General features: G+C 51.9%; 1 protein-coding gene and 1 pseudogene across 2 annotated transcripts in view; one reads left to right on the top strand and one right to left on the bottom strand.

The window, feature by feature from the left end:
• Positions 1-25454, top strand: part of VPS13D (vacuolar protein sorting 13 homolog D) — a 2754556-nt gene that overhangs the window by 1710890 nt on the left and 1018212 nt on the right. For both annotated transcript variants that reach the window (XM_086921894.1, XM_086921893.1), the window contains exon 46: positions 360-570. In XM_086921894.1, coding sequence (XP_086778020.1) covers positions 360-570 — 211 coding nt within the window. The remainder of the gene's footprint in view (positions 1-359; positions 571-25454) is intronic.
• LOC147711084 (uncharacterized) overlaps positions 15629-25454 on the bottom strand; it is a 52212-nt pseudogene continuing 42386 nt past the window's right edge.

The raw sequence follows: 25454 nt of genomic DNA, 5'->3' as shown, positions 1-25454 counted from the left end.
TGAGCAATTTGCGAGTACCTACTGGTACTCGCAAATTGCTCATGCAATCTCCAATTCATTCATATGGGCCTGGAGGCCCATAGGAATGAATGGGACAGCATTCCTTAATTGCGACTAGCAATTTGCAAGTAGCAGTTAAGGAATGTGTAGGAATCGCTATTTTATAGATATTCCTGCATGCATAGGCTTTTGCGATTCCTAAATAGCGATTCCTTAAAAATCGCTATTTAGGAATCGCAATTCCTTCTGTTGATGCATGTGGCAGAAAATGAATTATTGTGAAAGTATTGTTTTTGTAAACATAAAAATAAAATTCCCAACTTCTTACTCCATTGTATTGTGCTGCATGTACTTCACAGAGCCAGTAGTACTTCCTGCAGTGATGCCAGGGGAATATTTTGCAATACCTTTACATCTGACTTCCTGGCGACTGCAAGCCAGGCCAAGAGGAATGGGAGTGTTCTTCTGTAAAAGTCCTATCCATTGGACAAATGTAGTAAAGGCTGGCGACATCTCTAGCAGCAAACGTGAGTGTCATTCTATGGATTCGGAAAACAGCCGATTTTTCAGGTAAGGCACAGCCATGAAATGCATGTTAATTGATAAATAATATTTCCGAACAGGTGACCACATTGTGGATAAAGCTCTCAAACAATTCAGGTGCCCTTCCTATATTAAACAAATCATTCAGCATAAATGAAAAAAACCTGGCACAGTCTTCTTTAAACAAACGGTGGCAAATCCAATAGGTCTCGCCTATGAGACCTATTGGATTTGTTGATGTGTTGAGCAATGTTGAACAGCATCACAGCCACTGTGCACCAGGGTGAAAAAAAGACTTAGTGACGCATCATTTTGTAGGCACGCAAATGCGTTCAACATACATACGCACTCTTAAAAAGGGCACTGTTGTGTCTTTTTATTTCCTGATCTGAGATGGTTGGTATTTTTTTTTTAAAGTAGCAGGAAAGCTCTGTTTAAAACTGGAAATCAAAGTGATTTTTAAAAAAGGGGGTGAGCTGGTTGCAGGAGTGGGCCAGGTGAAGCAATATGGCGGGTGGGGAGAGGTAACAAGTTGGGGAGAACACGGGCTAAGGAGAGCGATGTGGAGTGTGGGGGGCAGAATCACAGGGGCTAGAGAGCAACAAAAGTGTGAGTGGTGAGAGAAAAGCACATGGAGACAGAGAGGAAGGGGGATAAAAGCACACAAAGGAGACATTAGGAAATCACATGCACTCTCATTGAGTACTTAAAAAGAAAAAAACATAAGACATGACTAAAGAGGCTGTGCTTCATGGCAGGGACAAACACGGACTGACAAAAAAAATCTAATAAAAGCCTGCAAATGAGAGTGACAGGAAAGCAACTAACGGTAAGCTGTGGTGACTCCAAGCCCCTGTATGTTCTTGGTGAGACCACAATATGTCTTTTGCAACAAGACAATGTGCTGTCTGGAATGCTTAACCTAAAACTAGCTTTTTCAGCTGGGTAATAAAACACAGAAAAAGCAGATAGAGACAGATTTTAGTTCAAGAAGTACAAAAACTAAGAAGCTAGGGTTTGTTAAAAGTAGAAAGTAAAACGCATTTCAGACCGAGTAGTATTTATATTGACCCGCATAAAACTCACTGTTGTGATAAAACATGTACAGCTTTGTATGTAATGTGGGTGTCCCCTACTTGGTTCTTGCAAATGATGACAGTGTACCATCCTAATTGCATCCAGTGTAAATCTACTGAAGCCCTACTGGCCAAAGTCAGATCATGGGTTCAGTTTTTGTTTTTCATTTCTAGATTATCATGTATACGTTTTCCAAAATGTTTCTATTCTGTCTCCATATACCAGTGTACAACAGTAGGTCCCAAATAAATACATTGCGTATGTGTATATATTCAATGAAAAAAGCAAAGGTTAAAGCTTGGTTATAGTTGGGAAGATTGTATTTTTTCTATCTATAGAAACCAAATTTGAACCACACAAAGATTAGAAATTATAAAGTTATAGTTATACCTTCAATTTCTAATTAATGCTCTGCCTTCAAATTACTATAACTTGCGTGCTTCTGTACACAGTCATCTCGACTTACTAACCACATAGGACAGTGGAGTGACGTAGTAGAATGGAGTGCTGTAAAGTGTAGTGGCATACATTGGAATAGCATAGAGTGGAGTGGTGTTGAGTAGAATAGCATAGAGTGGAGTGGATAACAGTAAAGTGGCATAGAGTGGAGTATCGTAGAGTAGAAAAGCATGTAGTGTACAGTGGAGTGGTGTAGAGTGGGATAGTTTCATATGGAGTGGCATATAGTGGAGTAGGGTACAGTGAAGTGGCATAGTGTGCAGTGGCATAGACTGGAGTAGCATAGAGTGAAGTGGAGCAGAGTGGAAATTGTGTAGAGTGGACCGGTGTACAGGGAACAGTGAAGTGGCATAGTTTGGAGTGGCATAGCCAAGAACAGACTGGAATGCCATTGAGTTTAGTGGTGAGTGGAGTGGCATAGAGTAGACTGACATACAGAAGAGTGGCATTAAGTGGAATGACTTTGAGTCAAATAACATAGAGTAGAGCAGAATAGCGTAGGGTGGAAAATGGATTAGTGTAGAGTGGAGTGACATAGAGAAGACTGTCATAGAGTGGAGTAAAGTGGTGTAGAGTGAAGTGGCATAGCTGAATTGCATAGAATAGAGTGGAGTGGTATGTGATGTAGTAGAGTGGAGTTTAAACCAATGTAGCATGAAAGTGGCTGAACGGATTTAGATGAAATTTGACAAGAATATATATCCTATAGAGTGGAAAGTGTAATTAGTTGCTGCTGTACACTGCAGACCAGCATATAACTATTTAGTGTCTTATAACTTTACACTACTTAACCAAGTTAGAGCTACTACTAATAATTACATTCTCTCCCTCAATATATATATATTCCTGCCAAATTCATGTTCATCCTTTCAGCCACTTTCATGATATGTTAGTTTAAATTACACTCTACTACACCACACACCACTCCAATTTACGCCACTTCTTTCTACGCAGTTCGACTCTACGCCACCCCACTGTACACTACGCCACTCTGAGCCATTTCACTCTACGCCACTACACTCTGCGATATTCCACTCTACATACATATTGTTCTCAACTCTCTAATCACTCCGTCAGTCACCTCAGTGCCACTCCACCACTCGAGACTGACACTGCACTCTACTCAATTCAATTCAATTTATTAATTAAAGATTTGGAACTCCTAGGAGGTCCACATAAAATGCATACATATCTGAAAGAAACACGTTAGTGTTAGATTCCTTACCTTAGAATATCCCCAGGCGTCAGTCTGGATCCGGAAACTTTTGCGTAGCAGTACCCCTGCGCGTCGGTAGGCGTCGTCTGCAGGCGTCCCCTGCGGCTCCGCGTCCGTCGTCGGCGCCGTGATGACGTCGCTGGAGTATATAGACGCCGCCTCCGCGCGCTGACGTCAGTTCTTCTTTTTTCCGCGCCAGTGGACGCAGATATGAAGAGCAGTACTCCGGTCTTTGACCAAGTTTTTCGAATTGTTATTTTCCTATTGTGCCTGTTAGGATGCCTGGGTTCAAGCACTGTGATGACTGTGAGCGCACGATGTCGGTCACAGACCATCACCGCCTCTGTCTCCGGTGTCTGGGCCCCGACCACGACGTGGACTCCTGCGTCGACTGCCGGGCCCTCACCAACAAGGCTAGACGGGAGCGGTCCCGCAAGCTACTGGAGCTCCAGGTGTCGGCCCCACGTCGGGACCGGGAGCGGTCCCGGTCCGGCCGGAGGTCGAGAGAGCGTTCGAGGGAGCGGTCGCGGAGCCGCGCCGAGCGTTCCGGAAGTCGACACCACTCGTCAGGCTCATCAGGTAAGAAGCACAAGAAGTCGGAGCGTCGTCATCGTACCCCCGACTCCCCCCGACGCTCGCGCGATGCGGCCGGGGGTTCGGGTGGCCCCAACCCCGCGGCTCCGCGAGAGTCGCCGGCGCGGCCTGCCCCATACCCTCAGGTCCCTGGGCACGGTGCGACGCCTGAGGAGATAGAGGCGTTCCTCATGGCCATGAGGGCCCTCTCCTCTCCGGCGGGTTCCACGGCGCCTGCGGGCCCAGTGAACCCGTCCGGGGGCCCTAGCGGTTCAGCTGACCCTACCTCGACGCCGTCGGATGCTCCGACTCCGGCGCCGCCGATCCCGGCGCCGCTAGGGCCTTCGGGGTCAACGCCAGGTGGACGTCCATCCAATCCGGCGCCGATTCCATCAGGGTTGCCCCCGGCGCCGCCTCCGCGCGACGCCGGTTCCTCGGTGCCGGCTTCGGGCGGCACTGGGGCTCCGGCTCCGGCGCCGGCTCCGGGCGGCGCCGTCCCCTTACCTTCACCGACGCCGGACACGGAGTCGGACCGGCGTCGCTCGACGCCGGGCTCGGCGCCGGTGGGGCCCATAATCCCCGAGGAGCCGGTCTACATCGTTGACTCCGAATACGGAGAGGATGAAGAGTTCGGTGAAGGTTGGGAGGGGTCCGAGGACCCTCTGTCACGCGAGTGCCAGTATGACCCGGACTGGACAGGCGACTTGGGGGATGCCAGTGGTCTGGACGATTCTCCTAACCCTGGTTTGATCTCTCCTCCTTCCGTGGCATCGGTGGAGGGAGCTGCATATTCTGTGGTGCTGATGAGGGCTGCCAAGGCCTTACACCTTGAGCTCCCCGTCGCGGCCGTGAGGCCTAACATCCTCACTGAGGTCTTCAAACCGCAGTCATGCCCACAGGAGCCACTGCTGCCGTTTAATGAAGCCTTGTCAGACGTTCTGTTGGGCACGTGGTCCAGGCCCGCTTCAGGTGCGCCTGTTGATCGGAACGTGGCCAGGCGCCACCGTCCTTGTCCGGACGACCCCAAGTTCCTGTCTACCCACCCCACTCCTGAGAGTCTGGTGATCCAGGCCTCGACCTCCCAGTCCGCATTCCCGTCGGCCCCGCCCGACCGGGAATCCAAGAGGTATGACCAGTTTGGCAAAAAGGTCTTCTCGTCCATTAGTTTGGGCCTGCGGTCTTGCAACACCGCTTGCCTCTTGGGCCGTTACACCCACTCTGTGTGGGATACGGTCGCGGAACTGCTGCCAGAATGCCCCATGGAGGTGCGGGCAAAACTCGGTCAGGCTGTGGCTGAGGGCCGAGATGCAGCGAAGTACTCGATACGGTGTGGTCTTGATACGACCGACTCGCTGGGCAGAGCTATGTCAACGACGGTGGCGATTCGTCGCCACGCCTGGCTGAGATCCGCCAACTTTTCGGCAGATGTCCAGAATACATTGATGGACATGCTGTTCGATGGCTGTCACCTGTTCGGTGACAAGGCGGACCACGCGCTGGAACGCTTCAAGGACTCCAGGGTCACGGCCAAGTCCTTGGGTCTCTCGACCCAGCGTCAGCAAACGGGTTCGTTTCGTCCCTTTCGTGGCCAGGGAAGGGGCGCCCCCACACGTGCTGCCAGCCACGCGCCGCAACAATCCTTTCAACGCGGTGGCGGCCGTGGAAACCGCCGTGGTGGCGGTCGGGGACAACGGCGGGGTCAGACCACACCTCCCCCCGCAGCATCTGCCTCAAAATCCTCCTAGTCCGTGCTTTCGGCCCCATGTGACGCCAGTGGGTGGCAGGGTTCGCCATCACCACGCTCACTGGCGCACGATCACTTCGGACAGGTGGGTGCTGCAAATCGTCCGAAGGGGCTACTCCCTCCCCTTCGAGACCACTCCTCCAGCCATGCCACCGCAGAACCACCGTGTGTCGGGGGACCACTTGACACTTCTGCAGGAGGAAGTTACGGACCTCTTGGCCAAGGGGGCCATCGAGCGCGTTCCTGGGCCAGAAGTAGGGCGTGGTTGTTATTCCCACTACTTTCTGGTGCCCAAGAAGGACAAGGGGGGCCTACGTCCTATCTTGGATCTAAGGAACGTCAACGGCTTCCTCCGGAAGGAGAAGTTCAAGATGTTGACGTTAGCTCAGGTCTTGGCTGCTCTAGACCCACAAGACTGGATGGTAGCGTTGGACTTGCAGGATGCCTATTTTCACATCCCCGTCCTGCCGGCCCACCGGCGTTACCTGCGGTTCACGGTAGGCCAGGAGCACTTTCAGTTTATCGTGCTTCCCTTCGGCCTTACCAGCGCCCCACGGGTGTTCACAAAGGTGATGGCGGTGGTCGCAGCCCATCTGCGCAGGTTGGGGGTTTCAGTCTTCCCCTACCTAGACGACTGGTTGTTGAAGGCGGGCTCGCCCCAGACAGTCGTCCGCCACCTTCAGATGACAGCAGACCTCTTGCACGGCCTGGGGTTCTCCATCAATGTGCCGAAATCACACCTGTGTCCCTCTCAAAAGCTCCTTTTCATCGGAGCGGTTCTGGACTCGGCGCAGTTTCGGGTTTATCCTCCGGAACGGCGGGTCCGGGATATACGGGCTTTGATTCCCATCTTTCAGCCGCTATCCCGGGTTTCGGTCAGGTTGACGCTGCGCCTGCTGGGACTGATGGCTTCCTGCATCCTTCTGGTGCATCACGCCCGGTGGCGGATGCGGGCTCTGCAGTGGGACCTGAAGTTTCAGTGGGCCCAGCATCAGGGCAACTTGTCCGACCACGTCTTGATCTCGGAGGGCACTGCGAGACAACTGCAGTGGTGGCTTACGGACCGCGATTGGGTCAGAGGCAGATCCCTCTCCCTTCCCCAACCGGAGCACGTTGTCGTGACGGACGCATCCCTCCAGGGCTGGGGTGGCCACTTGGGAGAGGCAGAGATCAGAGGCATCTGGTCTCCGGCGGAGTCCCGGCTCCACATCAACCTGTTGGAGCTGCGGGCGATTCGTCTAGCACTGAAGGCATTCCTCCCCTTTGTCAACGGGAGTGTAGTGCAGGTGTTCACGGACAACACCACCGCCATGTGGTACTGCAACAAACAAGGCGGGGTGGGGTCGTGGACCCTTTGCCAGGAGGCTCTGCGCCTCTGGCAATGGCTGGAACGTCAGGGCGTGACTCTGACGGTTCAACACCTGGCAGGTTCCCTGAACGCCAGGGCGGACGAACTCAGCCGTCGGTGCTCGATGGATCACGAATGGCGTCTGAACTCGGACGTGGCGCAAGGCATCTTTCTGCAATGGGGAGAGCCTTGGTTAGATCTATTCGCCACAGAAGAGAACGCGCAATGTCATCAGTTCTGCGCGTTGGAGTTTCCAAGACGGCACTCGCACGGCGACGCCTTTCGGCGCGAGTGGAGTTGCGGTCTGTTATACGCCTTTCCGCCTATACCACTTCTGCCCAGAGTGCTGAAGAAGATCAGGCGCGACCGGGCCCAGGTTATCCTTGTGGCTCCGGACTGGGCTCGAAGGTACTGGTATCCCGAGCTACTCAGCATGTCAGTCGGTCCCCCGATCCGCCTGCCCCTTCAGGAGGCCCTTCTGTCGCAGCAGCAGGGGACGGTCCTCCACCGAACCTGTCTAGTCTCCACCTCCATGCTTGGAGATTGAGCGGCGGCAGTTGAGGCCATTTGACTTGCCTCCTGAAGTCTGTGATGTTATTCTGGCAGCCAGGCGTCCCTCCACTAAGTCGGTATACGCCTGTCGGTGGAACAGATTTGTGGCATGGTGCACAGCAAAGGCTGTGGATCCTCTTTCTGCCCCTCTTTCGGAGGTTCTTCTGTTTCTTCTTTCTCTTGCCCAGCAGGGCTCTGCTCTGGGCACTATCAAGGGCTACCTTTCTGCCCTTTCAGCCTTTTTGAGGCTTCCTGATCAGCCTTCTTTGTTCAAATCCCCGATTGTAACTCGATTCTTGAAGGGCATCACTCACATGTTTCCTCCTGTTCCGTTTGTGATGCCCCAGTGGGATTTGAACCTGGTTCTAACCTTTCTGATGTGTGCTCCCTTTGAGCCCCTTCATTCTTGTCCTCTCCGTCTCCTGACTTTAAAGACGGCTTTCCTGGTTGCCATCACCTCTGCCAGGAGAGTGAGTGAGCTCCAGGCTCTTTCTGTCCAACCTCCTTTCCTGTCCATTCATCCTGACAAGGTGGTTCTGAGGACTAGACCTTCTTTCCTGCCCAAGGTTGTTTCGGCCTTTCACATCGGGCAGTCCATCACCCTCCCTTCCTTCTTCCCGCCTCCGCATCCTTCAAAGGATGAAGAGCGGCTCCATCGTCTGGACCCAAAACGTGCGCTTTCATTTTACATGGATCGCACTCGCCAGTTCCGGGTGGATGACCAACTTTTTCTTGGCTACGTGGGTGCGAAGAAGGGACGGGCGGTTTGTAAACGAACCATCTCTCGATGGGTCGTCCTCTGCATCAAAGCGTGCTACTCTTTGGCTCGGAAGGAGCCTCCTGTTGGGCTGAGGGCCCATTCCACTCGGGCCACGGCGGCTACTACTGCCCTGGGCCGGGGAGTCCCCTTGCAGGACATTTGCCAGGCGGCTACGTGGGCCTCGCTGCAGACCTTTGCGAGGCACTACTGCCTGGACAGCCAAGTCCGGAGGGATGGCTTCTTTGGCCGTTCTGTCCTCCAGGACTTTCTGGTGTAGTATTGTATTAGTTCGCAGACCCACCACCGGGGTTGGTATTGCTGGGGTATGTATTCTAAGGTAAGGAATCTAACACTAACGTGTTTCTTTCAGATGAACAAGTTACTTACCTTCGGTAACAATATATCTGTAAGAAACATTAGTTAGTGTTAGATTCCTTACCGAACCCACCCATCCTCCCCGTTCTGCGAACTGATACCTAGGGTTAAGGACATCCCTTTCAGGGCCCTAGTTTTTACATGGCACCAGTGTTGGTTCTCTCATGGCTCTGCGTCTACTGGCGCGGAAAAGCTGTGTGCAAAGAACTGACGTCAGCGCGCGGAGGCGGCGTCTATATACTCCAGCGACATCATCACGGCGCACGACGCCGACGACGGACGCGGAGCCGCAGGGGACGCCTGCAGACGACGCCTACCGACGCGCAGGGGTACTGCTACGCAAAAGTTTCCGGATCCAGACTGACGCCTGGGGATATTCTAAGGTAAGGAATCTAACACTAACTAATGTTTCTTACAGATATATTGTTACCGAAGGTAAGTAACTTGTTCATTATTACAAATAAACAAAAACACATAACAAGCATAATCCACAAACCATCTTAAAATTTTCAAGAGCCTGCCTTCGATTAGCTAAATTTCAATAAGTAGAAACAAACAATATTGTCAGAAAGCCCAGATCATACAGTACTTTAGATTTTCCACATTACAACTCCTAGGATGTACAATGGACATTATAAAAGCTGACAGTTCATTGAATAAAAAAACAAAAGTTCCATTTCAACTAGAGAATCAATTAAAAATTAGAAGTAAAATAAAACATGGGCATAAACAGACCTGTGCAAAAGGCAATTCAGTAGCAGCCAGCTCACAAGAAAAATACCTCCTGAATCACACTGCATATAAGTTTTTAGAATAAACAACAGAACATAGTGGGAAGCAAAAGCAACCTAACCCTAATTAAGAGAAAATAGCAGTTAATAGCTGCCTATCAATGTGCAAAATACAAATGAATAAAACTAAAATACTCATGCTTTACAGATGGAGAGGCTAGCTAGAAGGCTAGCTACGAGGATAGCCACCCGTTTGAAAAGTGTGCTAAAAAGACAAGAGAAATTAAAAAGTTTTAGTCCCACTGCTTCGTTTTATGTCCAAAATTGATTGTCTCGGGTTGATGCTACATTTTATACACAATCTTGTAAGATCATCGTTACAGGGTTAAAATATATACATTAATTCCTTAAAATAAATAAATAAATAATTTTACGCACACTGCTTCGTTTTTTGGACAAAAGAGATAATCTCGAGCTGATGCTACGTTTTTAACGAAGTTTTGTAAAAACATCGGACGGAGCCAACGATAACGGCTCAATGCCAATGCTGGACATACAAACAAAACATGGTCCAGAGTCTGGGTGCTCAGCATACACAAATGACAAAAGTTCCCATTATTCGGATTCTGAGACCACTTTGCTGTAAGGTCATTTAAGGGCAGAAGATTCATGAGACCTAAAATAAGAAAGCGTTGAATGCGGTGTTTTGAGTTCCAAAATAAATATTTTTGTGCAGTTCTCGTAGAGTTTGTCCTAATTATTAGTGTTAATCTTTCTTTAGAGTTACAGGATTGAATGTCTCTATCGAAACTAATTCTGCCACTCAGAGTTTTTAGGAGAGACTTAAATCCTAATGTTTTGAAGGGTAAGCACTGATTCTTCTTGTATACTAAAGATTTTTAGTGCCAAAGAGAAATCACGGTGAAAGGAGTAATTACCTGCCTTAACATGAAAGATTTCATGGCATAGGACACCTCTTAGTGAATCAGGCTCGCTATGTTTTTGCTGATATCCCCAATGTAGAACCCTGGATAAGCCTTGAGTATAGGAGCTTATCAAACCAAATTCCAATCTGATTGCTGCCGTTGGAACTAAGGTGTTAACATTACATATTTTTCGTAGTATCTGACCTTCAACCTTGTCCAAAAAACTCCAGTCCTTTTTTTTTTGATAATCAACTTTATTGGCATTTTTAAAACAGGGAAGAAAAAAAAAACTCCAGTCCTTACAGGGATTGATTCTATCTCATAAAGCAGGGTTGGGGGAATTTTTGCCTTAAAAACTGTCAATAAGTGTAAAAAATGTCTCATACCCATAGTGCTTTAAAAAATGCGCAAGCCATTGGCGTGCAAAGTAGCTTTACTAGAGCAGTGTGAAATGTGAGAATTATTTTTCAAGCTGCTTGTTAAAAGTTTCCCTAAATAGAGGTATGAATCTACTACCTCCAGTCTTTCAGGACCGATTTGCCAGTTAAAATTATATGATTTTCTACTTTTGGAACTTTTCAAAATTAAAATTTTACTTTTGGATACGTTTATTTTCAAAAAGTGGGCCACATTATATATATGTTTTCCCAGTTTTTCAAAACCTTTATTATGGAAAAAAGGGTATGGTACATCAGTGCAATAAGTACGTCCAATACAGTGACAGGTAATCACATAGGCGAAAAGGCACCTTCCCGTACATGCTGATGATCATTTGCAAAAGAAAGAAACCAAGTTTAGGTAACAACTTCCCCTCCTCCCCTCACATAATAATGCGTGCATCATACCACGGTGTCCTATGGCAACAAATATCAGTTCAGGTAATAACAGCGCGACAGGTGTTACAATATGCAGGACTTGTGTTACACGGAGCTTGCCAGGTCTGCACAACTGTGGTACATCTGCACCTCCTCCCAGCTTGGTTATCCCTTCTATCTAGCTCCATTTACTCCAGTGTATAAGTTGATACTTCCGGCGTAGTCAGTCCGTTTGGGCATGTCCCAATCTGCAACAATGTGCGTGAAGACGAGCCTTACACAATTAGTGAACAGCATAGGTGTCCCCGACTGGTGTGTCCCCAGTCTCCCCTCATCTCTCTGTCTCGTCCTCTTGCTGCCTTAGAAGGTAGGATGTGAGTGGCTCCCAGACATCTTTTGGGCGCGACTTAGGTGGTAGTAACTCTGGATATGTGTGTAGTTGGTCTTGCCACGTGGTCATGGTCAATATCCACTACTTAAATTTGGGGGCGCGTCCCCTACCCCATCTACATGCCACCTGGCGCTTGGCCAAGAGTAAGCTCAGCGTCAGAAACTATTTGTGTATGGTCGTAGTGTTGTGCGTGAGGCCTAGCAGCGCCACCAGTGGGCACTGTGTTACCTCCACCCCCAACATGTCCGACAGGCCCACAAAAACCTCCGTCCAGTATTGGGCAACTTTGGGGCAGGTCCATGCCAGGTGGAAATAATCTGCTCCTTCCCTCCCACAATGGTTGCAACAATCATTATCTCTGAGGCGGAACCTGTACAGTTTAGCAGGGGTGTAGTGTAAGCGGTGTAGGAATTTGAAATGTACCAGCCGGAACATAGAATTGCCCGTGACTGCATTTGTTTGTGTGCAACTGACCTCCCACTGCTCATCTCTCAGCGGCGCGTCAAGATCCCCATCCCAGTCTGCACGCGCCCGCAGTGTGGTAGTCAATGGCGCGTTCTACACATCCTTGTAAAGTAGTAATACAACATGCTGCGGGGCATCCTTTTGCAGGATAGCGTGGAAGGGTGTCGAGTTCGTCCGGGAATTTGGGGGTGACTGCACAAACGCTTTGTCGGAGCCGGGTGTACAGGAAGGTTTCCATTATTGTGGGTGAGTGTTCCCCAAAGAATTGATGTATCGTGCGGAACTGCCTTTGGACGTACAGGTCTTCCCAGGTGCGATATTCAAGTCTAGTTAGCATCTTGCGACAGATCTCCTCACAGGTGACCTGCAGTCGGGGGTCATTCATCAGAGTCATCCGTGGTGAATACATGAACGGGCTCCCCATGGCGCAGGCAAGGCGTTTCCACGCCGCCGCCGTACAGTCAACCGTGGATGGGTTGCGTTCTCTCTCCCCCACGTATGTGAAGATATATCCTGATGCGTTCATGGAGCCCATGTATCCATCTTTCACCGCCAGGTGTGCCATATAGGGTGGCGGGTGGAACCAATAAACGGTGAAGTGGCCTTGTGCGCAGTCGTAATACCGCTCAAAGTTGGGGACCTCAAAGCCCCCTTGGTGATATGGTAACATTAGCGTAGCGAGACTAATTCTCGCCTGCTTCCCGCCCCATATAAGCTGTGTCAATTGGGTTCTGAGTGTGCGGAAAAAATGCTGTCCCGGGCTATATGGAATGTTAGTGAATAAATAGAAAAGTTTTGGCAGCAACACCATCTTGATGAGAGAGATACTACCCGCCATTGAGAGTGGGAGGCGTATCCATTTGGTGATGCTATCAGTAATTTTATCCAGGGCCGTCCCGTAATTGGCTCTAATCTGGGTATCTCTCTGCCTAGTTATTTGGATGCCTAAGTATTTCAGTTCCTCTCTTTCCCAGACAAAGGGGTAGTTTACTTGGTGTGGCTGTGTTTTTTCCGTTTAAGCGAAACACTGCGGATTTGCCCCAGTTAATTTGTATCTCGGCAAAGCCACCAAATTTCGTGATTTTGTGCAGAAGGGGATTGAGATTCTCTTGTGGTTTCTTGACGCAGAGCGTCATGTCATCTGCGTAGAGTGAGATAAGTAACTGTCGGGCTGGGTAAATTAGCGCCCGGTGGTTATGATGCTGTCTGAATTTTGCTGCTAATGGCTCAATAGCCAACGCAAAAAGGACGGGGGATAGCGGGCACCCCTTGCGAGTGCCCCTGTTAATTCTGAAAGGGGAAGATCTGGACCCTTTTAGCAACACCACCGCCGTCAGCTGGCAGTACAGCAGCCGCACCCAGTCCAAAAAGCGGAAGGGCATTCCCATGCGTTCCAGTATGCCTAGCGAGAAATCCCATTCTAGCGAGTCGAACGCGTCGAGAAATATAGCGGCTGCCTCACAGTTAGGATCTATGTCTTGCAACACCGCATGAAACGTGCGCAAGTTATGTGACGTTGCACAATTTGGGACAAACCCTGCCTGATCCGGTAAGACCATCAGAAGGTTAAGGCACGTAGCGAGGACTTTTGCTAAGATTTTGGTATCGCAATTTAGCAGAGACAGAGGGCGATATGAATCGCATTGCGCGGGGGTTTGCCAGGTTTAAGTAGGGAGGTTATTAGAGCTTCACGCATAGTACGGGGCAAGCTTCCCTCTTCCAACGCTGCATAGTAGACTTCTTTTAGGATAGGAGCTAGCAAGGGGGCAAAAGTTTTATAAAATTCAATCGGAAGACTATCCGAGCCAGGGGCACGGCCGGACTTCGTCTTCATGATGGCTTCTGTTATTTCATCTAGCTCCAACTCTAAGTTTAGGAACTTTTGTTGAGTGTCTCCCAGCCAGGCTATTGAAGTGTCTCCCAAATAAGCGTTCAAGTCAATCGGCATGCCCCCATGTGAGGTGTACAGTGTGTTTAATAATCCCTGAGGATACGGAGTTGGTCCGGGAGATTTCTGTACACGGTACCTTGAGCGTCCTGTAGCTCTTTAACATAGTTAGCGATCCCAGGAGGCCTAATTGCATTTGCCAGTGCCATCCCAGGGCGGTCGCCTTCCCTGTAAATGTGCGCCGTATATGGTTTCCCACGAAACTTGCATTCTCTGTCAGCCACCGTCTCATATTCAGTCAATCTATCCCTCATTTGGGCTTTAGTCGCATGATTGTGTCGGTTCCGTTCCAGTGTGTGTTCTAGCTCACGTAGTTCAGATTCAAGCTTCCTAAGGTTGCCTCTTAATGATTTGAGTATCCCCCCTCCCTTGGCTACGCACCAACCTCGCACAGTGACCTTGAAGGCCTCCCACACTGTCGTGACGGTGGACACGGACGTCAGATTACGATCAAAAAAGTCTTGAATGTCCTGCTCCAGTTCAGTCTTAAAGACAGTGTCGCAGAGGTGAGAGGGATTAAGTCGCCAGCTCAAATATGGGGACCAAACTACAGGGATCTGAAGATCCACGAGGACTGGGGAGTGGTCAAGTGCGTTGCTTGCATCAGCCAGTGTGTCATTCCTGCCATCAGGAAAACATAATCTAGACGCGCCCAAGTGGAGTGGACCACCGAGTAATGAGTGCCTTGTTTGAGTGTGGGGTGTTTGTATCTCCAGGCATCTAGCAGGTAGTGACCTCCTACTATGTCGCTTAGCGTTCTCTGTGTGACTGTGTAATGTGTCGGGAGGGGGTGCGATCTGTCCGCTTGGGGGTGTAATGCAGTATTGAAGTTTCCTCCCAGAATAACATATGTGATGCCCAACGCTTGTATCTTAACCCCAATGTCCTGCTCTTGCTATGGGGTATCAGTGTTAGGGCCATATTAATTAGCGAAGAGGACATTGTGAGATTGAAGTCGCCTCCACACTATGCAGAATCTACCTTCTGTCTCAGAGTCCGTTCCCTGTGGTGTAAATTCCACTCCCCGTTTGATAAAAATGGTCACCCCCTGAAGTAAGTGGAGTAAGAAGCAAATCCACGGCATGAAGCCCATCGAGATGCGAATTGAAGGGTGCCCCCAGGCGCCAGATGTGTCTCCTGCAGGAAGGCCACCGTCACCCCGTGCCTGTCTAGGTAGCCCAATATCTGTCTGCGCTTCCTGGGGTCATTAAGGCCCCGGACGTTCCACGAAGCTACCTTGATGTGTCGAAGAGCCTGTGTATTACCTGTTGTCTCCATGTCGATGTGTAAAGAACATTATACAATAATAAGCATCCAGACTTCCCTCGGTACTTAGCAATGCAATAGTTAGAACAAAGTATCCTCCCACCCACACTGGCATCCCCAACTTGCCGGGCATAAAGTCCCCACCCTCCAACATTAACCACATTTCGATATGTAGGACAGCCCCCACTCAAAAGGCGGGGTTCCAGGGGTTCGCCCTTTAGGGGGAAAGAATCGCTAGGGGCACTCGGCCTGCCCACGCACCTCCCCACAAGCAACGTCGCTAGGTAGCCAAACGTGGGACGGAGGTGGGTGCCGAGCAGTCTATAACTCACATACCATATATGCCTATCTTTATGCATACATCACCAGAGAAGAGCAGTTCGCCAACAACGGTGAAGTTTGTGGAAGTGTCCTCCACAGCAGCCATCGGGTCCATATGCTAGTCTTGCTGGGACAATGGGGACTGCGACCTGGAGCGGTTCCGGGCCGCCTCCTTATGACGTTTGAGGTAGTCCTCTCCCTGCTGTGGGGTGGTGAAGAAGTGTTGTTTCCCATCATGATTGATTCTCAGCTTGGCAGGATAGAGCATCGCATAGGGGATTTCCTGGGTTTGGAGCTTCTTTTTTACTCCTGCGAACTTGCGCCTCGCCTCCTGCACCGACAGTGTAAAGTCTGGAAAGAAGGCCAGTGTTGTGTTTTCATAATGTACTTGTAGGAGAGTAGGGTCTGCAATCCTATGGTCACCCCAGATTTTTGCTTTTTGCTTCACTGGTTTACGACTTTCCCTGGCTGTGGGCCTGCTAATCAGACCCACAGCCTAGCTGTTCTCTCTCTAAATTGACATCCATGTACTTTAGGTGCATTTACCAATTGGTATTGGGTCACTCTTGTAAGTCCTTGTACAGTGTATCATAGGTACCCAGGGCATAAGTGAACCCAAGGCCTACCAGGGGCAGCAGCATGTATTATGCCACCCCTGGCTGGCCATCCAAATCTGACACAACTGGCTGATGAATCAGCTGGGGCAAGGTGGTGTAGTCACCCTTTGCTTTAGATATAGTATACCTATATCTAAACCTAAAATGGACACATATACTCCTATAAGTCACTCCTGTGGCAGGCCTTAACAATCCTGGAGGCAGAGTGCTTGAAATTATGTGAGATAGTGCTCTGGCATGAGCTGAGCCTGTCTACAGCTTTCGGAACCAAGTCCTTTAGCTGTTTCCATGATAACGCTATACAATATACTCTTAAGTGCATCATAACCTTGCGGTTATTGCTAACTTTGGCATAGCATTATTAAAACATGTCGAGTAAGGTGTCATACGAATTGGAATACTACCCCCTCGCCAATTCTGCCGACGGGGTTAGAATTCCACCCTTCTAGAGGGACACGTCATGTACCTAACTGTGAACCCCGGTTAAAGTTAACTCGAGCCTCAGCATCATAAAATGGATGCTGCCACCACAGACACAAGTCTGACCTCCTGCTGCTGGGAGTCCTTCCAGCAAGGGAGGCTTGGACAAAGGGTTTCCTGCCTTGGGAGATGCTAGCAACACCCCAGACAGGATTTTGTGTATTAGGTAGGACAGGGCTGAAAGGAATGAGACATGCCTGGGGCACACAAGGTGCCCTGTGCATACACCGGTTCAAACCAGTTGCTGGGGCAATCCAGCCCCAGCTCTGGCGCGAGACCGGACAAAGGGTAGGGGGTGTAACCACCCCCCTTCCTGGTCCCACCCATAGGAGGGACCTAGTCCTAGTACAGCCCCCTTTAGCAGGATAAAGGTAGGAGGTGGTCCCATTCCAAATCAGATTAATCTTGAACTAGAATTCTACAAGAAGAAACTCTGGACTTCGACTTTCTACACAGAAGACTGAAGAAATCTCCCTTGTGGGCAAGGAGTGTCCACCCTGCACAAGCAGGCACCATCAAGCGTCCAGCAGCTTCACTTTGTCGTCTTCCCTTGAGGATCCAGACTACAGAGCCCGACGAGACCCGGATTCCCAGACCTCTCCGACCTCAACTCACATCTGCAGCACAGCTGAGATCCGTTGGTGCAACAAGACACGTGGGACCGGCCATCTTGGAGAAACTGCACTTCGCTTCCTGCACGACTTCTGAGGTAACTTCGACGAAGTGCTTTGGGGACTGAGAAGCCCCAGCCCAGAGCAGCTCCTGCACCGAAGACCAGCCCTCCAGCATCCACGAGATCTGCGTGGGGCCCTTCTGCCTGTTTGCTGCTCGACGCGTTGTCTTGTCACTTGCCGGCTGGCTAGTGGCCTCCTAGACGACGATCCACGACATCAACACTGCTGGTCTGGTTTCTCCAGACTGGCCCTTGCTTCCCTGCAAAGGAGAAGCACCCCGGACCCTCCTGGTCCGCACCAGACGCCTTTTCCACTCACCGCGTGGGTTGCCTTTGCCAAGGCCTGTTGGCGCCGAATCCGGAACCAACACCGCCGACAGCTAGAGCCTGCGTGGGACAGCTCGTGCCTCCATCCTGGTCTTCGAAGACACCACCTGGTCCACGTGGCTGCAGAGTCAAGCGTCCACTCTTCACCTGATCGCGACGACAGCATCTGGTTCCTTCCTGGTTCCACTCCAGTCACTGGCTAGTGACTTTGAACATTGTCCCCTCTGCTTTCAGGTCTTCAGCATCTCTGATCCACCCTTGGATCACAACGGACATGTTCGTCCTGGTCGCCTGCAGCATCTTTTCTTTCAGGCTCCATAGACTTCAACGCAGAGACCCCACACAACTTCGCCCCTATGCACCCGCAGCCCATGGGTGAGGTAACAAGAGCATTTCGGTGCTCAAGGGTAGATTGACTCTCCTAGTGTCCAGTTTCAAAGTCGTTTTAGTCCTAACTAGTCAGGATTGTCCGTACTCACCTTTTTCTTGAACTGTACTGTCCATAGACGTTGTTGCGCATCTCGCGTGTGAGTTCACACTCTGCACACGCGTTCCGTGGGCCTCCTATTACTTACCTAAAGTTAGGGTAGCGTAGTCCCAACGATCCTACAGCCTCTGGACAGCTCCATTCCTTCTATCGACTTCCTTATACCACTTGTTTAGTATATGGTTTGTTGTGCCCCTAGGGCAACATTGTAACTTGTGCCACTTAACGTATTTTTCTTAAGAGTCTTGTCATGTGCTTAGCCCTCTGATCTCATAAAGAGTTCAGAGGTGTTTGTTAGTTAATAAATATCTTGTTTATTTTCATAACTACCTGTGTGGTGTACTTTCATTTGGTATTCAAGGGGTTATATGTGGTAAAACAGCTGGCTTCACATGCCAAAAGAGTTTAGCCTAAGACTGCTTTGTCCATGCTACCATTAGGATATATAAGGTTGACTTACAACCAATCGCCATAAGGGTTGTTTGGACTGATACAAGGTGATCACTGGAATTAGTGAGCATCATATATCAGGCCAACTTCTCACTCGGGCCAAGCGGAGGACTACATCCCGGTCGCGGTAATTCAGGAAGCGGGCTATGATGGGTCTGGGCGTCGCTCCTGGGGGGGTACGGGCGGCCAGCGATCTGTGCGCATGCTCGACCGTGTGGTGCGCCGAAAAAGATTCTCTGCCAAAGAGGTCTGCCACCAGCTTTTCCACAAAGTACTCCATCCGGCCCGTATTGGTGGATTCCACAAGGCCCAGGATGCGCAAATTATTCCGCCTGGACCGGGCTTCTAAGTCCTCGTTTTTGTCTGCTATGATCTTGAGCAGTTTGTCCATTTGTGATATGTGCCGCCCACTAGTCGTGGCCCCGTCTTCCAGATCCGAAATTCTGCTCTCCGCTTCCTTGATGCGGGTGTCATGTTGGCCCAGTTTGGTGGCCACAGTGTCCATCCTCATATTTAGCGCATCTATTTTTGACGCGAGGCTCTGTTTCATACCTAGCAGGAGCGTTTTTCCAGTCGTCTTCTGGCGGGGTACTGGTTGAGGATTCCTCGTGTTCTGCCAATTGAGATCTTGGATTGTCTAGCCTCGGTGCGCCCCATCTCGCGATAGAAGAGTAGGAGCTCTGTTGTCCACAGTGGGGCCCCCATGAGGGCCCCCAGCAAAGTCCAGGTGTATGCCGTACCACGACCCCTTGGCGGCAGGGCGCATGGCAGCTGCGGCCGGTGGGGGGCAAGGGTGTCCGAGCAGCAGCAACAAAGGGCGCTCAGATTCCACGACTGCTGCCTGAGCGGGGCTCCTCCTCGTCCTGACGGGGAAACTCACTTGACAAGGCATGCAGGGGAGTCCAATGTACCTCTGTGGTGAAATACACAGCTACAAGTCCCAGAATGCACCGGGACAAAAATCAGGATAGTGCAAGGACAGGAGCTGCGACGTCCGCAGGGGCCACGGGTCGCATGTCTCTGGCTGCTCCACACGATGCTCCACACAATGCCTCCAGAGCCCCAATGCCTCGGCTATTATGCAGCGCCCTGCTCCGTCTGAGCATCTGAGCCCACAGCTCCAACACTCTACTCAGCTGCTCTTCCGTGTTGCCGCTTGTGGCTCTCTGGAATTGTCTTAGCAGCACAGGGGGGGGCTGAGACTCAACACTCTCAGCCCCACTTGGATGCCTCGCTGCCCGCGATCCACGGCTGGATCCCTACCTACCGCAAAAAGAATATCAGAAGGAAAGATAGGCCAGTATCAGCTGGGGAGCAGCGGCTCAGCCTCTTCCTGCCGTCTCTGCTTACTCAGATCCACGTTCCTGCCCGCTACCGCCACCGCAGAAGGAAAGACAGCCGGTGTCAGCGGGATCAGCTGGGGAGCCACGGCTCGGCGTCTTCCCGCCTACTCTGCTCACTCAACCCCACATTGTTGCCTGCAACCGCCACGCAAAAAAAGGCAGCCGTAGTCACCAGTGTCAGCAGGGATCAGCATGGGAGCCGCGGTTCAATGGATCCGACTGAGCCGCGGTACGGCGTCTTCCCATCTTCCCGTTTGCTCTGCTCTAGCTCTGATTACTACTCACTCGGCACTCAGCAATCCAATCCACAAGGTCTCTTCAAAGGAGTCTGGCCATGATCGCGCTGGACTCTACCCCACTGCACCGTAAGCTGCTACTCTCTATGCCACTCCATTCTCTGCTACTCCACTCTCTGCAATTCGTCTCTACTCCACTTCACTCATCGCTACTCTACTATACACCAGTACACTCTCCGCGCTACACCAGTGCATGCTATGCTATTCCACTGAACCACACTACGCACAATGCCACTCCATGCCATTGCACTCTATGCCATTCCACGCTATTCCACTCTGCCATTCCATGCTGTTCCACTGTACACCACTGCTCTCTTAGCTATTCCACTGTATGCCTCTCCACTCAATGCCACTCTACTGTACACCCCTCCACTTTACGCCACCCAAACCCACTGCACTCTACATTATCCACTCTACGTACAGTGTGCTGAGCTCGCTAAATACTAGGTACTTAACTATAACTTGCCCTTCTCCCATGCATAGTGTTTTAAAAAAAGATGTAATTGGAGATGTGATGAGTGTTATTATGAATGATATGATTTTAATGTAGTATAAGTGATGTGATATGAAAGTGTGAATGGAGAAGGCACAATTTAAAGTTTAAGTACTGTGTGGTTAGCGAGCTGAGGACACTGTATGGAGGTGTGTGAGTTATAGTTATTTGAAGGTGGTATGTAAATTATCAATTTATGGTTCAACTAATACTTAAGCATTCCTGATGTTTATGTGGTTTAAATCTGAAAGAAACAGGTTAGTGTTAGATTCCTTGCCTTAGAATATCCTCAGGCGTCAGACTGGATCCGGAAAGTTTTGCCTAGCAGTACCCCTGCGCATCGGTAGGCTTGGTCTGCGGCTCCGCGTCTGTCGGTGCCGTCGTTGGCGCCGGGATGACGTCGTTGGAGTACTTAGAAGCCGCGCTCGCGCGCTGACGTCAGTTCTTCTTTTTTCCGCGCCAGCAAGTGCAGATCCGGGAAGAGCAGTACTCCTAGTCAATTTTTGACTGACTTTTTCAATCTCTTTTGGATCTTCTCGAGCCTCGACTCCGGTGCCAATAGGGATGCCCGGGTTCAAACCCTGCCACAACTGTAACCGCCTGATGTCGGTTACCGACTCCCACCGTCTGTGCCTTTACTGCCTCGTGCCGACCACGATGACAAGTTGTGCCTGACTGCCGGGCCTTGACGTCGAAGGCTAGGCGGGAGCGGTCCCGTAAGCGCCTCGAGATCCGGGAGTCGGCCCCACACCGCTCGAGGTCCTGGTCCAGGAGGAGGTTGAGGGACAGGTCACGGGGCCGCAGTCACCACAGCTCGGCAAGTCGACACCACTCGTCGGGCTCCAAGTCCTCAGGTAAGTCGAGGCATAAGAAGTCAAAGAAGCGACATCGCTCTTCTGACTCCCCCTGACGCTCGTGCGACGCGGACGGGGGTTCAGGCGACACCGCCCATGAGGCTTTGCCAGAGCCGCAAGCGCTGCGTCCATCTCCATACCCGCCGGTCCCTGGGCTGCACGCGACGCCGGAGGAGATCAGCGCCTTCCTCACGGCCATGAGGTTGCGCTTCCCTCTGCCGGATCCCGCCGAGGCGCTTTCGGGCCCCGCAAATCCGTCTGGGAGCCCAAGCGGGCCGGCGGCTCCGGCCCCGTCTACGACTCCAGTCCCGACGCCGCAGGGCCCCTCGGGATCCAGGCCTGGATCCGTGACGGCGCCGATCGACCTCACGACCCCTCCGTCGGCGCCGTCACCAAGGGTGTCGCCCCCGACGCCGTCTCCGGACGACGTCGTCCCCCGTCCGGTTCCGGCGTGGGACCGGTGCCGGCTTCGACGCCGGCTTCGACGCCGAGGGATGAGCGATTCATCTTCGATCCGGCTCCCTCATTTTACCCAGAGTATCAGGAGATGGATGACGAGGAGGACTCGGAGGGGTCTGAGGATCCTCTGGCACAGGGGTACCAGTTGGATCAGGACTGGGCAGTTGAGCTAGGGGAGGCCAGTGGACTGGACACTTCGCTCGACACTGGATTTGTCTCCCCTCCTACCGTGGCTACGGAGGAGGGGGCTGCTTACAGCGTGGTGTTGACAAGGGCTGCCAAGGCCTTGGGTCTTGAGGTCCCTTTCGCGGCCGTGAGGACAAACCTCCTCACTGAGGTGCTCAAACCGCAAGCAAGCTCCTCAGAGCCTCTCCTGTCGTTTAATGAAGCCCTCTATGACGTTCTGCTGGGCACCTGGTCCAAGCCCGCTACAGGCCTTCCTGTACATCGGGAACGTGGCCCAACGCCACTGCCCGGCTCTGGGCGACCCTTGCTTTCTGTCCACCCACCCCACCCCAGAGAGTCTGGTTATCCAGACCTCTAAATCCCAGACCGCATTCCCGACTGCCCTGCCAGATCGGGAATCCAAAAGGTATGACCAGTTTGGTAAGAAGCTGTTCTCCTCACTCAGTTTGTGGCTGCAGTCTGTCAACACTATTTGCCTTTTGGGCCGTTACACCCACTCTTTGTGGGATACGGTTGCGGACGTGCTGCCGCAGTGCCCGGCGGAGGCCGGGTTAAAGTTCGCTCAAGCCCTTGCGGAAGGGCGGGATGCAGCATGTTACTCCATAGGATGTGGATTGGATACCACGGGCTCGCTAGGCAGAGCGATTTCCACGACGGTGGCGGTTCGTCGCCATGCCTGGCTCAGGTCCGCCAACTTTTCGGATGATGTCCAGGCCACGCTCATGGACATGCTGTTCGATGGCCGTCGCCTTTTTGGCGACAAGGCAGACAGTGTGCTTGAGCGGTTCAAGGACTCCAGGGCTACGGCCAAGTCCTTGGGCTTGTCGGGCCAGCGCCAGCAAACTTCTGCCTTTCGCCCCTTTCGTGGCCATGGAAGGGGCGCCCCTACACGTCCTGCCAGCCACAGGCCGCAAAACCAGCAGCGCGGCGGCTGACGTGGGAACAGCCGTGGCGGTGCCAGGGACAACGGCAAGGCCAGTCCACATCCACCCCCGCATCATCCGCCTCAAAGCTCTCCTAGTCCGTGCTTTCAGGCCCACTCGATGCCAGTGGGCGGCAGGGTTCGCCATTACCTACTCCACTGGCGCACCATCACATCGGACAGGTGGGTGCTGCAAATCGTCCGAAGGGGCTACTCCCTCCCCTTCGAGCCGACCCCTCGAGCCATGCCACCGCAGTACCACTGCATGTCGGGGGATCACTTGCAACTTCTACAGGAGGAAGTTATGGCCCTCTTGGCCAAGGGGGCCATCGAGCGCATTCCTGGGCCAGACGTAGGACGCGGTTGCTACTCCCATTTCTTCCTGGTACCCAAGAAGGGCAAATGCTGACCTTAGCTCAGGTCCTGGTTGCCCTAGACCCTGAAGACTGGATGGTAACGTTGGACTTGCAGGACGCATATTTCCATATTCCCGTCCTCCTGGCCCACCGGCGTCACCTGCGGTTCACAGTAGGCCACGAGCACTTTCAGTTTACCATGCTCCCCTTTGGCCTTACCAACTCCCCTCAGGTGTTCACGAAAGTGATGGCGATGGTCGCAGTCATCAGCGCAGATCAGGGGTGTCAGTCTTCCCCTATCTCGACGACTGGCTGTTGAAGGCAGGCTCGCCCCAGACAGTCGTCAACCACCTTCAGACTACGGCCAACCTCCTGCACCTGCTTGGGTTCTCCATCAATGTGCCGAACTCACACCTGTACCCCTCTCAGAAGCTCCTTCATCTGCGCTGTTCTGGACTCTGCGCCGTTTCGGGTTTATCCTCCCGAACTGCGGGTTCGGGATATTCAGACTCTGATTCCGATCTTTCAGCCTTTATCCCGAAACCTCGGTCAGGTTGACGCTGTGGCTTCTGGGGCTGTTTGCCTCCTGCATCCTTCTGGTGCATCACGCCAGGTGGCGGATACGGGCTCTGCAGTGGGACCTGAAGTTTCAGTGGGCCCAGCATCAAGGCAACTTATCCGACCATGTCTTGATCTGGGAGGGCACTGCAAGACAGTCTCAGTGGTGGCTCACGAACCGCGATTGGGTCAGTGGCAGATCCCTCTCCCTGCCTCAACCGGAGCACGCAGTTGTGACAGATGCGTCCCTCCTGGGCTGTAGGGCCACATGGGAGAGGCGGAGATCAGAGGCCTCTGGTCTCCGGCAAAGTCCCGGCTCCATATCAACCTTCTGGAGCTGCGGGCGATCCATCTTGCACTGAAGGCATTCCTCCCCTCTGTCCGGGGGAGTGTAGTGCAGGTGTTCATGGACAACACCACCGCCATGTGGTACTCCAACAAACAGGGCGGAGTGGGGTCTTAGACCCTTTGTCAGGAGGCTCTGCGCCTCTGGCAATGGCTGGAACGCCAGGGCGTCACCCTAGTGGTTCAACACCTGGCAGGTTCTCTGAACGCCAGGGCGGACGAACTCTGCCGCTGTTGCATGATGGATCACGAATGGCGTCTGAACTCGGACGTGGCGCAAGGTCTCTTTCAGCAGTGGGGAGAGCCTTGGTTAGAACTATTCGCCACCGAATAGAATGCGCAATGTCATCAGTTCTGCGCGTTGGAATTTCCAAGGCGGCACTCGCTCGGAGATGCTTTTTGACGCGAGTGGAGCTGCGGTCTGTTGTACGCCTTTCCGCCTATACCACTTCTGCCCAGAGTGCTGAAGAAGATCAGGCGCGACCGGGCCCAAGTCATCCTTATGGCTCCGGACTGGGCATGAAGGTACTTGTATCCCGAGCTACTCAGCATGTCAGTCGATCCCCGGATTTGTCTGCCTCTTCAGGAGGACCTTCTGTCGCAGCTGCAGGGGACGGTCCTCCACCCGAACCTGTCCAGCCTCCACCTCCATGCGTGGAGATTGAGCGGCAGCAGTTGAGGCCATTTGACTTGCCTCCTGAAGCCAGGCATCCCTCCACAAAATCGGTATACTCCTGCAGGTGGAACACATTTCTTGCGTGGTGCACAGCAAAGGCTGTGGATCCTCTCTCTGCCCCCCTTTCAGAGGTTCTCCTCTTCCTTCTTTCTCTTGCCCAGCAGGGCTCTGCTCTGGGCACTATCAAGGGCTATTTCTCAGCCATTTCCGCCTTCTTGAGGCTTCCTGATCAACCTTCTCTTTTCAAGTCCCCTGTTGTAAATAGATTCTTGAAGGCCATCACGCACATGTTTCCTCCTGTTCCTTTCGTGATGCCTCAGTGGGACTTGAACCTTGTTCTAACCTATCTGATGTGCGCTCCTTTCGAGCCAATTCACAATTGCCCTCTTCGTCTTCTGACTCTTAAGACTGCATTCCTGGTT

Source organism: Lissotriton vulgaris, chromosome 5 (assembly GCF_964263255.1).
Source record: "Lissotriton vulgaris chromosome 5, aLisVul1.2, whole genome shotgun sequence".
Taxonomy (NCBI): domain Eukaryota; kingdom Metazoa; phylum Chordata; class Amphibia; order Caudata; family Salamandridae; genus Lissotriton; species Lissotriton vulgaris.
This window is presented reverse-complemented; position numbering and strand designations above follow the sequence as displayed.